Source organism: Pyrus communis, chromosome 11 (assembly GCF_041283825.1).
Source record: "Pyrus communis isolate YQ-2024b chromosome 11, ASM4128382v1, whole genome shotgun sequence".
NCBI classification, from domain to species: Eukaryota; Viridiplantae; Streptophyta; class Magnoliopsida; order Rosales; family Rosaceae; genus Pyrus; species Pyrus communis.
Window position 1 is genome coordinate 28031566 of NC_142575.1, and position 17239 is coordinate 28048804.

The 17239-nt window shown below is 37.3% G+C and overlaps 1 protein-coding gene across 1 annotated transcript; it reads right to left on the reverse strand.

Annotated features, from left to right (window-relative positions):
- Positions 1-7671: 7671 nt before the first annotated feature.
- Positions 7672-9141, reverse strand: LOC137742812 (protein DETOXIFICATION 19-like). The gene is made up of 5 exons (XM_088680336.1): positions 8704-9141; positions 8388-8474; positions 8235-8291; positions 7888-8138; positions 7672-7775 (listed from the first exon to the last, which is right to left on the reverse strand). Exons 1-5 carry the CDS (start codon positions 9123-9125, stop codon positions 7672-7674), a joined length of 921 nt encoding a protein of 306 aa, XP_088536462.1. The 5' UTR covers positions 9126-9141.
- Between the last annotated feature and the right edge of the window lie 8098 nt (positions 9142-17239).

Sequence of the window (17239 nt, forward strand, 5' to 3'; positions counted from 1 at the left end):
ATAATCCTTGATTTTAAGAACTTCAATTATAGACTTTTTTCCTGGTATATTTTCTTTTTTCGGTCCAACCTTTTTGGTATATTCTTCAGTCGTAGACTTTTGGATCCCCTTCTTTACATATGAAATTGGTACAGTACTTATCCTTAATGTTTGGCAAAATTCCTAACTCAAAAAGTCGATGGGGCTGGGGAACAGATTCGAACCTAACCCTAATGTAAACATCCCCATCCCCTAACATACAACTAAAATCTAAAGATTGTATTTGGCAGAAAAAAAAAAACAAAATCATATTTATGAGGATCTTTGTAGGGGTCGCTCCATATTGTATTTTAACAATCCAACCGTGTATTTTTTAAGCTTTTTCTTAAAGATCATCTCTACAAAACATTTCTCAAATCCAACTACTTGACCATTAGATTATAGGGAGTTTTAAGAAAAATGGCTCATACGTGCATAATTTTTCTTAAACAAAAGCGTCTTAATAACTTTATTTAATAAATAGGATAAAAAATAATACACGCCAACTCACATTTGTTTTAAAGGTTGTTTAAAGTGTGGCCGTAGGATGGAGGTGGCAAAAGCTCATCTTGTATGTGAATCTAGCCACATGTATGAATGAGGTGATTATTTCAGGCATTCTTGGTTTCAAGACCAAGCTTCATGCCAAGGTGAGACTGAGGCATTTGTAGATAAGTTGATTTGATTCGTTGTACTGAGTTACCCAATCGATCTAATATGGTTTTAGGGCCCGTGGATTGTATTAATCTGTGGAATCTCCTGCCAAATGCGCATACTTTTGCTAATTGTACCATGCAAGAATTGGACTCCTCGATCAAGTATTACCTGAAAGAAAATTCATGAGGGCTCCTATGCAATGTGAAATTCAAGAGCTGCAGTTTCAAGTACAACTACTGAATGGTGAATTTCTTGTATTCTTTCTACTTTTTACAATCTTTTGTTTGGAGTAACTAGTTAATTAATCATTTTCAAATGGAACACATGCCATATGATACGTAAGTTTATTATTATGAGTTTACAATAATGACGATTATGGAAAATCCTGATTAAAAAGTCTCTTTTTATTTTTTCTTTCCTTACCTGCTATACATTTGACAATAAAGCTGTCAAACGGGCCGGCACATACCACTTATAAAACAAATTATGCTTGGGCCGACCCACTTAATAAAACATTAAACCCTGTGGAGTGATGTTACAGTTCAATTAATATAATATATAATGAGCGCTGATAAACTCATTCCACTGTCTTATTTTTTTACCCACATTTATAATAAATTTTAATGTCAATTTTACACTCTTGTAAAATGACATGTAAGGACCAATTACAACTCTATTAATACTTCAAATTAATTGACTTTTTCAGTCATGTTAATACTAATTCTGCTAAATTTATGTTTTTTTAAGAGAAAACGAGAAAATTTCAGTAGTCCTCAAACTTAATGCCAATATCTCTATTTGTCCTGAATGTCTGTACCCTTACTTACTGCATTATGTTAACATTGACTACATGGTATATTATTGTGGCAGCACGTGAGTTTCAAATGAACTTGGAGCAGGCAATCCGGAGATATACAGCTAAAAGTGCCATGGTTGTGCCTCTTAAGCTCTCCCGTTTCGTTGCTTTCGTTCTTGGTCTGGCTCTTATACTTGGCCAACGAAGAAATTCTAAAAAAATTGCATCTATGACACCTCTAGTTGTGTTTTCAGTGATCTTTGAGTGGAGGGGTTGTTTTAGGTAAACAAAAGTCGACATTTTCCACTAAACTTTGTTCCCCATTTTCCTTTTTTTTTTTTTTTTTTGAACATTTTTGTTTGCATACATGATAATAATTTACGGTTCATTCAGGCGTGGCCTTCTTGGCCTGAAGACAAGCTACATGCCAAGGTGAGATTGAGACATTTATAATTAAGATTCTAATTTTTTTTCTTTGATTTCGTTACTCAATGTATTTTGGTTTTAGGGGTTGTGGATTTGATTATTTGTGGCATCTCCCGACAGACGTGCATACTTTTGCTAACTGTACCATGCAAGAATTGGACTCATCGATCGCCTATCACCTGATAGAAAATTCAAGAGGAGGGCTCCTGTGCAATGTGAAATTCATCTGCAGTTTCAAGCACAACTGCCGAATCGTGAAGTTCTAGTTTTCTTTCTACTTTTGACAGTCTATTGTTTGGAGTAACTAGTTAATTAATCAGGTACAAGTAGACAGAAAATTTGGAACATTTGAGATTTATTTGAGAAGTATGGTTTCTTATTTCTGGAAATTCATGTGTTAATACGATATTATGGATATAAGCATCAACTAGGTTTTCCCAAGTGGTCTATGTTGCTAAATTTTTAATATTACTTTCTCTAACATCAATTTAGACCAAAACTGGTGTTTCCTGCTCTTGTTTTTTACTTAAATCTGATTGACTCCATTTCTTCAGCACTGTAATCAACAAAAGTGTGCTTGCTTGGCAGGAGAGGCCACAGATTATACCAATCCACAATCCCTGCACCAAAATAAAAACACCAAAAACCGACTTAATTCAACTATTTAACAAAATAATCAACATAAGTTCTGCTTCAATCAAGAACTACAAGATTCTCACCTTGGCGAAAAGTTTGAACTTAAATCTATTGACAGTATGGACAGTATGGAAGGGAATATTGCACGTGAAAAGGAATGTTGTATATTCCTTGACAGCTAGACACCACATGGTTTGCTGCTTATTTTTCTCTAGTTGCTGCATCATGGACAGCAAGCACAACACCCTGTATTGCATTTGTTTATTGCATGCGTATGTGTGCATGCGTGTATGTAAAATGTGTATAAACCATGCTGCCGTTGCAGCAGTTTCGTAAGAAAACAACAACAAGTTGAAACCAAAACTTCAAGATGGTATCAGAGCAGGAACCATAGGGTCCTGCCTCTGTTGTTTATCCTTCTAGCTTGTTCTTCTTCCTCTGTTCATCATTTGTTGTGATGGCAGAAGATATCTCATTTAGTTCTGAGACTACAAGTTCCTCAACCCTAACACCAGCCAACATGATACACGGGGAGAGCAACCCACGACTGTGCTCCGTGTTGTTGAATGAGTTCAACTACTTGCCATGGTCACGAGCTATATCTCTTGCTCTAGGAGGAAGATCGAAACTAGGGTACGTAAATGGAACCATCAAGCCTCCAGATTCTTCCTCAGCTACCTTTGATGCATGGCACTCAAATGACCAGCTTGTTATGTCCTGGATACTTAACTCGATGGAGCCCAAGTTGTCCGAGATCTTCAGCTACTCAGATTCTTCACACATCTTATGGGAATCGATCAAGGAAATGTACGGCAGTCAACACAATGCTGCCCGTGTGTTTGAACTGAAGAAAAGCCTCGCTGGACTTAAGCAAGGTAATCAAACTTTCATTCAGCATCTTGGAAGCATGAAATCTATGTGGAATGAACTTGATCTATACCGTCCACACACCACTGAATCCGCTGCACTCTTGAAAAGGGCTGATGAAGATAAAGTGTTCCAACTATTGGCAAGCTTGGGAGTTGAGTATGAAGACTTGCGTAGCCACTTACTAATGACTCCTGAGCTACCATCGTTCGTCAACGTGTGTCATGCAGTCCAAAGAGAGGAAACTCGAAGGAAAGTAATGCATGTTGAGCCCCGGTCTAGCCCAGAAGCTAGGGCTTTCACCAGTAACCACAACTTCACTAGTGAAAGGCTTTTTAATGGAAAGAAAGCTGACTGGAAATGCACATACTGCAACACCAAGGGGCACGTACGGGAAAAATGCTGGATTTTACACCCTGAGTTAAAACCTAAGTTTAACAAGGAAGGAAAAATGATCAGGGATGGGAAAGGGTTTGCGCCTAAAGCCTTCCAATCTAAAGAGATGTCAAACTTCACCTCAAGCCCTATCTCCCTGATCAATGAGTTTGCCGCCTTTCTCCAAAAGAAGAGTGATATCGCTGAGGGTAACAATGTCACCACAGAAATGCTTGGAAAATTTGCTGGTTTTTTGGCAAATTCAAACACCACTACATCCGGCAATATCCCAGGTATCATTTGTGCACTTTCCACGGCTCTCAATCTCACACACGATTTTTGGATTGTAGACTCAGGTGCCACTGACCATATAACCAACAACCAAGCTTGTCTACATGAGTTTCAAAAATTACCTAATCCTACTCATGTGTCTGTAGCGAATGGGAAAGGGGAACCAGTCCTAGGAAAAGGAAAAATTAAATTGATGGGGAGTGATGTAGAGTCTACGGCACTATATGTACCCTCATTTCCATTTCAGCTTCTGTCCATAGGAAACATCACACATACTTTGAACTGTCTTGCTATTTTTTCTCCTCACACAGTTGTGTTTCAGGATCGAGTCACTCAGAAGAAGATTGGTGAGGGTTTTTTCTTAAATGGTCTGTACTACATCTCAAAGGAGTTCAATCAAATTAAGGAACCCATTGCCACCCTAAGCCATGTCCAGAAGCATCAACTTTGGCACCAACGCCTCGCTCATCCCTCCGAACCAGTAATGTCTAAATTATTTCCAAATTATTGTACCAACACACATGAGTGTGAGATCTGTCAAATGTCAAAAGCCACTAGGCTACCTTTTGTACCCTCTAAATCTAGAACCAGTAAACTCTTTGAAGTTGTACACTCAGATATTTGGGGACCTTCCCGTGTTGAGTCATTTGATGGGTACAAGTATTTTGTTACATTCATAGATGACTACTCTAGGGTTACCTGGTTATATCTCTTAAAGTCTAAAAGTGAATTTTTTACAGCTTTTCAAGACTTTCATAAGCTAATAACCAACCAATTCTCCTCAAAAATATATACCTTATGGTCAGATAATGGCACCGAGTATACCTCCAATAATCTGTCAAACTACTTGAGCAGTCATGGTATCTTGCATCAAACTAGTTGTGTGGGTACACCACAACAAAATGGTGTTGCCGAACGCAAGAATAGGGATTTATTGGAGAAAACTAGGTCTCTTATGTTTCAGATGCAAGTTCCCAAGAGATTCTGGTCCCAAGCACTCCTCACTGCAGCCTATATCATTAACAGACTTCCCACTCGTGTCCTGAATTCCAAATCACCTTTTGAAGTTATGAAGGGAAGAACTGCTGATTTAACTCATTTCAGGATTTTTGGATGCACTTGTTATGTTCACGTTCAAGCAAATCATCGTGATAAACTCGAACCTCGAGCTATCAAGTGTGTGTTTATGGGGTACTCAAGTTCTCAAAAGGGATACAAATGTTATAACCCACATACTGGGAAGTTGGTTGTCTCTAGGGATGTACGGTTTGATGAACTCGTTCCTTTCTTCAACAATCACTCCCCGAATAGTTCTCAGGGGGAGAGTCTAATGGATATTTTTCCACTACCAACTCTTGCTGAAATCCATACAGACACCCCCCCATACCACCCTATAAGTGATTCCCCAGTTGATGAGATGGTCAGTGAAGATATACCTCGTGCCCCAGCACCAGTTGTTGCCACACAACCAATTGTAGCAGCACCAAAAAGGAACCCAACTCGCGATAGCAATCCTCCTCTACGGCTACAAGAGTACATCACTTACAGTGCAAGGCATCCCATTTCTGAAGCTCTTACTTATCACAAACTGTCAGCATCTCATGCATCCTTCCTAAGTCAGGTGACAAATAATGTTAAGCCTAAAAACTTTCAAGAAGCAGTATGTATGCCCGTGTGGAGAGAAGCCATGCATAATGAGCTCAAAGCACTGAACGAAAATCAAACCTGGAGTGTGGTAGACCTTCCCAAAGGGAAGAAAGCCGTAGGGAGTAGATGGATTTACAAGACCAAATTCAATTCCAATGGTACCATTGAAAGACACAAGGCCTCGGTGTTAATTAGAGAGGGGTATTTCTATTTAAAGCACTCTTCTCTTCTCCCTCTGTCCGATGTGGGACTGGGGGTTCCAACACTCCCCCGCACGTGAGACCCCACTTATGGGTCACACGTGAATTTCCACACATCGGCAACCACGTGGAGCCATGTCGGGACTCACCCAATCACGATTGGTTGCACGGGGGTTCACTCAAACCTACGGTATTGATTACAAGGAGACTTTTGCTCCCGTCGCCAAAATGAACACAGTAAGGGTGTTGTTATCAGTAGCAGTCAACCACGACTGGCCCTTGTTTCAAATGGATGTTAAAAACGCATTTCTTCACGGTGAGCTTCAAGAAGAGGTGTACATGAAGCTATCTCCAGGACACCCTCAAGAACAAGAACCTACCAAAGTCTGCAAGCTTCATAAAGCTATATGGACTTAAACAGTCTCCTCGAGCTTGGTACGCCAAACTGAGCTCCGTTCTTGAAGTGGCAGGGTTCAAAAGGAGTCATGCTGACTCCTCTCTCTTTGTTCGAAGTGGTGTCCAAGGGAAGCTCATAGTTCTTATATATGTTGACGACCTTATCATCATGGGGGACAACATGGATGAACTCGAGGCTCTTAAAAGGTCGCTTCACCAACAGTTTGCCATTAAAGACTTGGGAACCTTGAAATATTTTCTGGGAATTGAGATGGCTACCTCTTCCAAGGGTTTATTCTTGAATCAAAGGAGGTATGTTCTTGACCTTCTTAAAGAAGCACATATGGTCAACTGCAAACCTGCTCGCACCCCACTTGCTAGCAAACTTCAATTGGATGCTCCAGGTAAACCCCTATCAAATCCTAATGTGTATCAACGCATGGTTGGGAAACTCATTTACCTCACTATCACAAGGCCTGATATTGCTTACTCCGTTAGCCTTATCAGTCAGTTTATGCATTCTCCTACATTGGTTCATTGGGAAATTGTCAAGAGAATACTCCGATATCTCAAGGGTTCGATCGGCAGAGGCATACTCATGCAGAAAAATGAGTCTAATAACATTCTGGCCTATACCGATGCTGACTGGGCTGGTAATTCCTTTGATCGAAAATCCACCACAGGTTTTTGTACCTTTGTAGGTGGAAACCTTGTCACCTGGAAAAGTAAAAAACAAACAGTGGTTGCATGGTCCAGTGCTGAAGCTGAATATCGGGCCATGGCAGCAACAGCTTCTGAACTCATCTGGTTGAAGAGTCTCCTTGATCTTGGCTTCACCAGCAAGGAACCCATGTCCTTATTCTGTGACAACCAGGCTGCAATGCATATTGCATCCAATCCTGTCTTCCATGAACGGACTAAACACATTGAAGTTGACTGCCACTTCATCCGCACTCAAGTTCAATCCAAAGTCATCGAAACTGTGTACACTAGAAGTCATGATCAACTTGCGGACCTTTTCACGAAAGCTCTCGATTTTACACAGTTTCAACGGTTATTGTTCAAGCTTGGATCAATCAACCCCCTTGATCCAGCTTGAGGGGGAGTATTGACAGTATGGACAGTATGAAAGGGAATATTGCACGTGAAAAGGAATGTTGTATATTCCTTGACAGCTAAACACCACATGGTTTGCTGCTTATTTTTCTCTAGTTGCTGCATCATGGACAGGAAGCACAACACCCTGTATTGCATTTGTTTATTGCATGCGTATGTGTGCATGCGTGTATGTAAAATGTGTATAAACCATGCTGCCGTTGTAGCAGTTTCATAAGAAAACAACAACAAGTTGAAACCAAAACTTCAAGAAAATCCAAGAAGACCAGCAATTGTCATACCAACGAAATAAAACGTTGCCAAATTTACATACACAGCTAAGTGTTGCCACCCACATCCTCTAACCACACCTGAAAACCGGGATAACCAAAATAATGGACACCAAGAAAAGATGCAGGAAAAAAAAATGAAAATTCGAATCAAATAGAACTATTCCTACTAGAAACAGTGGGGAATTTCAACCTGAAAAGACACCCTGAACAGAATCAACTATTATTGAAATTGCAAGCAATGGTTCCATTGAAGCAAATTCCTCTTTCAGTACTGCGTAATTCGTGTTGCTGTCAATAAAGAAACCAGCCCAAATGTTGTGGCCATACACAAGAGCCAGAATAACCGCGAAAGAAAGAAGCACAGAGAGCTTGAGATTGGCAACCATTGCATTCTTTGCTCTGTCCGGATTGCCTGCTCCTAATTCATTTGAGACTCTTGAGCTGCCACGATGTGTACGCTTTGTTTCAATCCATGAAATAAAAAGAGGATATTGAAAAACTTATTATAAAGGAATAGAAGTAGAAGAACGTCCTAACCTGGCAGCGGCACTGATGCCATATGTAACCATGTAACCAACTTCTTGCGTATTCACACTGAGGTATATTGAACAAAGGCATGCAGCTTGATTAAGCCAGAAATAATAGACACATTAGAGGACATAGATCTAAGTAGAAATATATAAAGCTTACCACATTGCAAGCAGTGAAGTGTTTTTTGCTAAGTTTGGCATCAGTTCTCCCATGATCAACAAAATCTCAAAAGGCAATTCCTCCAAACTAGAAATGATGAAACGAGTAAATTAAAATGTGGCCTTTAAACTTTAAACATAAACAGAAAAGAGAAAATTTTGGCATGTCACCCAGTTTGGGTGTTGTGTTGTTAGGCTATGAATCTGATACATTAATCATATAGGAATTTTTTCTAAATGCATGTCCCAATATATCGGAATGAGAACATTACTTGACATACACAGTAACGAAATTTTTAAGAGGATTGTACACTTACCATTCCATTGTTGCAGAGGGAAGGGCCAGTTTCAAGCCGGTGAGGACATAATCAAAAGATTCGAATGAAAATCCTTCCCATGTGTTCTCAATGCTCTTTGTGCACTTAACAGTGAAAGCCAGCATGAGAACAGATATCCATAGAGAAACTGAAGCTGCTAGTGGAGCTCCCTTAAAACCAAGAGTTGTCCAATGCACCAAACCATAGGCGATGCCAATATGAATAACAATGGCTATCACTGAGAAGACCATTGGCATTACATATATAGATTGTGTCTGAAGAAATCTCAACATGTTTTGCAGGAAAGCATAAGCGAATAATCCGGGGATCAAAAATTTCAAAAAAAGTGCTGCAGAGTTTGAAATTTGAGGATCTTGGTGAAGTAAAATTGTTGTGCCTTGGCTGATTATCTTCACCAACATACAAACCCACAGTTGAATAGTTTAAAATACAAGAAATAAAGACACCGTGAAATTTACGAGGTTCGGCAAAAACCTGCCTACGTCATCGGAGAGATATTGCTCTTCACTATGAGAAAAACAGTACAAGTTACACATGAGTTAAATCGACATAACCCAATCCCATATCCCTTGTACACCCACTCACAGAATTTTCCCAAGAGCCTCACTCTACCCCAAGAGTTCTTTGACAAGAGACCTTTCACTCTAGCTCTCTTGATTTCTCTCTGCAACTCTCTCTACTACCATAAGGCATAACAAATGCCTTAATATAGAATGTTCAACTTTTCCCATGGGAGAGCCGAATGCTCTCCCCTTGGATGCTTTCTTTATGCTTTCTTCCTCATCATGATGTTCCTTTCATCATTTTCTTATTTCTTGCTTTCGGCTAAAACCACCCCGTGGCTTTCACATGGACCAAATAAACAAAACAACTTAACCTTTTTTCCTGCCCAAAACAAGGAAAGGTGTTGTCCACCTTTGGTTTGTTTATTCTAAAGTATATGGCCACTTGGCCACATAATCCAACAATCTCCACCTTGGCCAAGTTCCGAAAACATCACAGAGACTCGAATCAACACTCACCATAAGCACCCAAAGTACAAACTAAGGACAACGGTAACTAAATCAAATTCCCCAAACTTTCTGGTACTCATAATGATCTCCACCTCGACTCAAACTGTACCAAAGTCCATTGGCCTTACGTACCAGCATGCACACTCTGAATCAACCTCGTTGGTCCTGTTCCGATTCAGTCACTGCCAATGCATGTGCAGCTGCTGCAAGCAAAAAAAAAAAAATTTAGCTTCAGACAGGATCTCGACACATCCTCGTCTCCTCCAGCAGGTTTTCCTCCTCTTCATTGTCTGCAACTTGGAAACTTGTCAGTGCACCCATTTCCAGCAACACCCGTCGAGCCAGACAACCATTCCTCACACTTCTCATTCTTCAGGACCATCTCATCACCTGTGAATCCCATAGCTCCACCTGCTGCAAAACCCCTGCAACACTTGAGACTATACATCACCAGGAGATGTGTTGCTTCGAGTACCTAGAGGGCATACTCGAAGTCTTCCGCCACAAAATTGCTGCTACCTGGACCAAGATCATCCTTTCTTTTTCTCAAAGGACAATTTATCCCTTTATGCCCGAATTCTTTGCAGTCATAGCATTGTGGTCCCTTGCCTTTGGAGCTTGATTTGAACATGTTGTCTCTCTCAAATCCTCCTCCCAATTTTCTTCCATGATTCCAACCTTGAACAGCTAAAGCAGTCTCGTGCCCACCATCAACAATGGTCTTCCTCTTTTGTGTATCATAAGACACCAAAGAAGCCTGCACCTGCTCCAAACTTACTGTATCTTTTCCATGCAATAAGGTTGTCACAAGATTCTCATACGAATCTGGAAGTGAGGTAAGAAGTAAGAGGGCTTTATCTTCTCCCTCAACCTTAACATCAACTTTCCTCAATTGATCCAAGTATCCATTGAACACATTCATATGGTCCATGAGATTCCCGCCTTCATCCATTTTCAACTTGTACAGCTTCTTCTTCAGATGTAACTTGTTGGTCAAACTCTTAGCAATATAGAGTTTTTCCAACTTCTCCCACAGTGCAGGCGCAGAATCTTCATCCATAACATTGTTGATAATGTTATCAGCTATGCAGTGTCGAATCGTGCTAACACAACGCGACTCCAGCTCCTCCCACTGGTTATCTGTCATTTCTTTAGGCTTCCCATCTTTTCCCTTCAAAGCTCTAACCAAGCCTTGTTGAGTCAAGACATCCTTTACTCTCATCTGCCAGAGAGTAAAACTGCCCTTCCCATTAAACTTCTCAACTGAAAACGACATGTTTGTAATCATCATGGTGAATAATAAATCTGAACCTTCAATGAACCAAAGCTTCCAACAAAGCTCTGATACCAATTGTTGTGCCTTGGCTGATTATCTTCACCAACATACAAACCCACAGTTGAATAGTTTAAAATACAAGAAATAAAGACACCGAGAAATTTACGAGGTTCGGTAAAAACCTGCATACGTCCTCGGAGAGATATTGCTCTTCACTATGAGAAAAACAGTACAAGTTACACATGAGTTAAATCGACATAACCCAATCCCATATCCCTTGTACACCCACTCACAGAATTTTCCCAAGAACCTCACTCTACCCCAATAGTTCTTTCACAAGAGACCTTTCACTCTAACTCTCTTGATTTCTCTCTGCAACTCTCTCTACTACCATAAGGCATAACAAATGCCTTAATATAGAATGTTCAACTTTTCCCATGGGAGAGCCGAATGCTCTCCCCTTGGATGCTTTCTTTATGTTTTCTTCCTCATCATGATGTTCCTTTCATCATTTTCTTATTTCTTGCTTTCGGCTAAAACCACCCCGTGGCTTTCACATGGACCAAATAAACAAAACAACTTAACCTTTTTTCCTCCCCAAAACAAGGAAAGGTGTTGTCCACCTTTGGTTTGTTTATTCTAAAGTATATGGCCACTTGGCCACATAATCCAACAAAAATTAGTATAGGCTCTGTATAGAGCCAGATTATAGATATCAAGAAACAGACTAGGATCGATATGATGCAAGAAGCTTGTAGATAAATTCCCAACATTCTATACAATTTTGCACCAAAGCCTTGCCCGCAAAGTGTTTCCAGAGCTCCACTCAGCCCAACCTAAAATAAGAAATTAAGTTTCCATAAAAAAAAAAAAAAAAAAAAAAAAAAAAGAAATTAAGTGATTTAAATTAAAAACAAATAAAATGCTAAACCGGGAAAGCTTGATTTTATTTGATTTTTATTAGATTTGAATCAACTCCACTATCAAGGTCATACCAATCTGCAAGCAAGACTTTGAGAACATATAAAGACAGGGCTCCAAGACAAAGGAAGGAATAAAAGAATTCATCCAAACACCAAGACCCTCAAACTTCCAAACTCTCAAATTTTCAGACACTTAGAAAATTCAAAAAGCTCTCTGCATTCTTCTCCACACTTGTGAAGAAACACCAATCAACCCAACACTTGCCAATTCCTGCATGGCCACATACCAAAACCTAACGCGTTCGTTCATTTGAGATCAAGCCATTGTGACCCTCATATCAACAACACACACCTTTTTCATCCGAAGATCAAATCATATGATTCAAAGTTGTAAAACGATTGTAATTCTAAATTCATTTATAAAAATTTAATATTACTTTGTACGCATGTTCTTGTTTTATTAGTTGCAGGAAAATTCGTACTTACAATCTTATTAGATTTAATATTATGAAATTATCTTGTCACAACAGTGTGACAATAGAATATTTTAAGTCCGTTACTAAAAACACATGATGTCATATACTGTTTGATTGTCTGACAGTAAAAAAATGTAACATTTTATATCCATTTTTACAACACATCATGTTATATACTATCTGAGAAAATAGAACATGTTGTATGGTTGTATCCCTTATTAAACTACAACATGTTATTATATACTCTCCAACAATAGAACAGTTTAACGATTGAGAAATTACCACGACCGCAAAACCAGTAACTTTGGCCCATGAATTGGCTAGGTTTGCGCCTGCTAACTGAAGCTCACCAAGGTGGCCAGCAAACATGACCGAGACCAATGGGATCAAGGAAAAGAACACATTGGTGAGAATCGTTGGAAATGAAAAAAGAACCTGTTTTTTGACCTCCTCAGCGTCTAACAGTTTGTTCCACCACCTTCCTTTTGATCCTTCTTCTCCATGCCCACCTGCATAGCTCTAATACGGATGCATTAGTAATGTCTTAAAGTTGGAGATCTTATACAAGTTTTGGTCTTTTGATTTCCAGTATAATAATTGCACTCTAAAGTTACACTCAAGGGCAAAGCAAGGATTTCTGAAGAGTTTATAGTAATTTACTTATTTTTCTATAAACTATTATTCAATTCTGGGAGCCAAATTTTTTTATAAAAAAAGGATAATATTCTGTTATAACTTATAAGTAAGTAAAAATAGGGCAACCCAATAACAAATAAATTGATATTTATTGCACTTGAAAGTTGAAACATGTACGTAACTAATGGGGATTGGGACTAGTAAAGTATGGTTTTTGCGAAAAGATGTTGAAATGGTGATATTATAAAGGAGTTTTTGAACTTTAATCCTTTAAGAATATTCAAATTTAATAAAAATCTGGTGTTAGATTGGATATTGATTTTAATTCCTTAATCTGGTGTCAAATTTATATTATATTTTTGTTTTAATATTTAATAGATATCTTATTTAATGTCATTATATTAAATTTTAAATTTATTATTATACACATTTTAATTCATTAATTTTATTTAACTTCCTCTAATTAGTGTACCTAAACGTCTGTATCATACTATATTTTACTAATTTAGTGTACTGAAATGTCTGTACCTAAATATATTGTAGTAAATTAGTAGCACATAAGAAAATATGCAAAAATATAAGTGTACCGAAAATTTCATACCTAACTATATGATACTAAACTAGTGTACCGAAATGTCAATACCTAAATATATTATACTAAACTCGTGTACCTAAATGTCCGTAACTAAACATATTATACTAACCCGGTGTACCGAAATGTTTGTACCTAAATATATTATAATGAATTAGTGGCACATAAGAAAATATGCAAAAACATAAGTGTACCGAAAAATCTCTACGAAAATATTTTCTCATATAAGATACTCACCATAATGAAAATTAAAATTTATAATATTTTCATAAAATTTAATTTATGAACCCCATAAAATTATAAATAAAAAAGATAGACATTGAATATATATGCTAGCATTTAATAGAGTCTAGGGACTAAAATCAATTTTTAATGTTGTATTAGACGTTTTTCTAAACTTCATCTTATTTAGGGATTAAAATCTAATTTTCTATATTATAAATAGTTTTGCAATTAAGTTATATGATGTAAAGTGTTAAATATAGCTAATTTTATATGCTGTAAAATATTGTTTTGTAATTAAGTTAGTCTGGTTATAGTCGAGGGGAGTTGTACCTTTATCTTTGGTTGCACTTGATTAACAATATTTATTTATACATACATATCTAATACACTCTCTAATAACATACGTAGGATCAAACTATAGTGTATACAAACGTCAATTTTGTAAGTCTAAGTTATTCTCTAGAAGTGCTCAATAAAATAAATTTTTGAGAAATGAAGTGGTTAGAAAGAAATGTTGAATTTCTCACACCTTCTGCAATCATTTCTTCCGCAACCTGGAAGATCAATAATAGAGATATATTATAAAAATTAAAAATAATAAATTAAACTGCTAAGTTGAGAGTAAAAATCAACAATAACAACATAGAAAAAGACTCACAAATTAAATAGCCAACTGAGCTGAGGAGGAGGAGGAGGAGGAGGAGGAGGAGGAGGAGGAGGAGGAGGAGGAGGAGGAGGAGGAGGAGGAGGAGGAGGAGGGTGTCAATGATCGCAGAAATTAAGTAGTCTAACGATAGACTTTTGTTTTCTATTCTGATCAGGACTTCAACCATAAATCCTTGATTTAGTTTTTAAGAACTTCAATCAGAGACATTTTTTCTGGTATATTTTATATTTTCGGTACAACCTTTCTGGTATATGCTTCGATCGTAATCCCTCTTTACATATGAATTCGGTAGGGTACTTGTGCTTAATGTTTGGCAAAGTTCCTAACTCAAATAGTCCATGGGGCTAGGGAACGGATTCGATCCTAACCCTAATGTAAACACCCCTATCCCTTAACGTACAACTAAAATCCAAACATTATATTTGGCAAAAAAACAAAATCATACATATGAGGGATCCTTTGTAGGAGCCCCGCCCATCCTTCTCTCTCACATCCTCCCTCAACCGTTCCCATAAAGGCCTCTTTCTCTCTCCATTCATCATCATCATCTTTCTCACTCCTATCTCACCCATCACCATCATTTCTCTCTCTTCTCTCTATTTTTACTTTTTTTTTTTCTCTCCCTCTCTTTCACGTCACTCATTCCTTCTCTCCCTTTTCTTTGTTTATTTTTTTGTTTTATATAAAATTTAAATAGAAATTTTATTTGAACTTTATAACATTTTTTTACACTAAAATTTTAAACTTTAAATGTGAATGTCAATTTTATCTTATTGCATAATTAACATGAAGTATAAGATGAAATTTATAATAAAATTAAAATTTGTAAATAAACTCACACTCAATAATCAAACTCTACCATCACGCAATGTTTATCCTACGTTTATCTGACTAAAACCCTAAAAGCTCTCATAGAGAAAAACAACCTCTTTTTTACCGATGGGTGGTGATTTTGAAGGTTGAACCATCCAACTAAGGTATAAATCGATTAATGCAAGTTTTTTTTTTTGTTTGATTTTAGTTTTTTTTTAGGGTTTAGACACAAGAATTCGGTGATTGTGGAGTTTCTTGTATTTTTTTGCCGTCTTCATATCTTCCTTTGGATTGATTTTTTTACTTCTAAACCAAATTCGTTTTAAAGAATGTAGCCACTAGTGATATTGTGGTTGTTGAAGATGATTAAAAATGCTTTGATATATATGTTAAGATTTCCTTTTCTTTGAAAATATTTGTCAATTATTTTTGTCTATTTACATTTGCAAAAACATCTCCAATTGTATCTTGCTTTGAACGCTAACACTATAAAGAAATGCATGCACATGAGTAACCAATGTTAAATGAATATGACATAATGGATAAGAAAAACCTAGAAATACAGTCGAGGCAAATGTTAGACATTTTTGTCCTTAAAAGAAGTTTATGCTTCACTACGGTGCTAATGGTTGATCGGCACTTGTCTCCCGTAATACAAGGACCACGTCCTTGTAACAGTAGCACTATAAATGACAAGGCTCTAATGAACTATGATTGTGTTGAATACTCTCTCATATAGACTCGTGAGACACTACAAAACTTTCTAACAATAGTACAATATATGTATGAATATGTGAATGTAGAAGTCATCCAATGATTATAGGGGGCATCCCTATTGATAGAATTTGAGATATCTCTGTGGAAAGCATGTGACTATATATTCTTGAAGAGTCAAAAGTTGAAACTCTTCATTTGAATAGACACATCTTTCTACCAAAAGGCACCACTTCTAATTTGTTGAAGTGAACACAACTGATCAACCACGGGGTGTCTGGGAAGGTATCGTGTGATTATTAGAGTCTTGGTTTACACAAACGGATGAGCAGTTGAAGACATCGTGTTCATTGATTATCCAAGTAAATCCGATAGTAATTCATTACGGAAGGTTCAAAACCAAAAGCTACCTATCTCGATACAGTACTTTTCCTATTGAATTCTCTCTCTAATGTCTACATTGTCAATTATGTAGTGTTGAGTCAATTGCCATTCATGCAGGGGAATGTTGGAAAAGTTAATATTATTACTATATTGGAAAACTTAATATAATTATTGTTTATATTATTATTATTATTATTATATTAATTTATTAATTGAATAGAAATTAGAAGTGGTGCAAATTTTGGTAGAAAAAATGTGTCTATTTAAATGAAGAGTTGCAACTTTTAACTCTTCATGAATAGTCATATATTTTAAAAAGAGGTATTCCAAATTCTATAAATAGGAAGCCCCCTATAATCATTGAATACCTTCTACATTCACATATTCATACACGTAGAGTACTATTTTTAGAGAGTTTTGTACTATCCCACTGAGTCCATATGAGAGAGTATTCAATACAATCATGATTCATTGGAGCCTTGTGATTTGGAGTGCTACTATTATAAGGACGTGGTCATTATATCTTGGGAGACAAGCGCTGATCAACCACGAGCATCGTAGTAGGGCATAAACTTGTCTTAAGGACAGAGTGTCTAACATTTGCTTCGATCGTATTTCCAGGGTTTTCTAATTCATTATGTCGTGTTCATTTAACATTGGTTACTCGTGTGCATGCATTATTTGATACATAATTGCATGAATTATTTCTTGATTTTCTATTTAAGGGATAAACAGTAATGTGAAATTGCTAGGCTAGTTTGCTAGTCTTCTTCAACTCTTCTTCTCTTTTGATCGA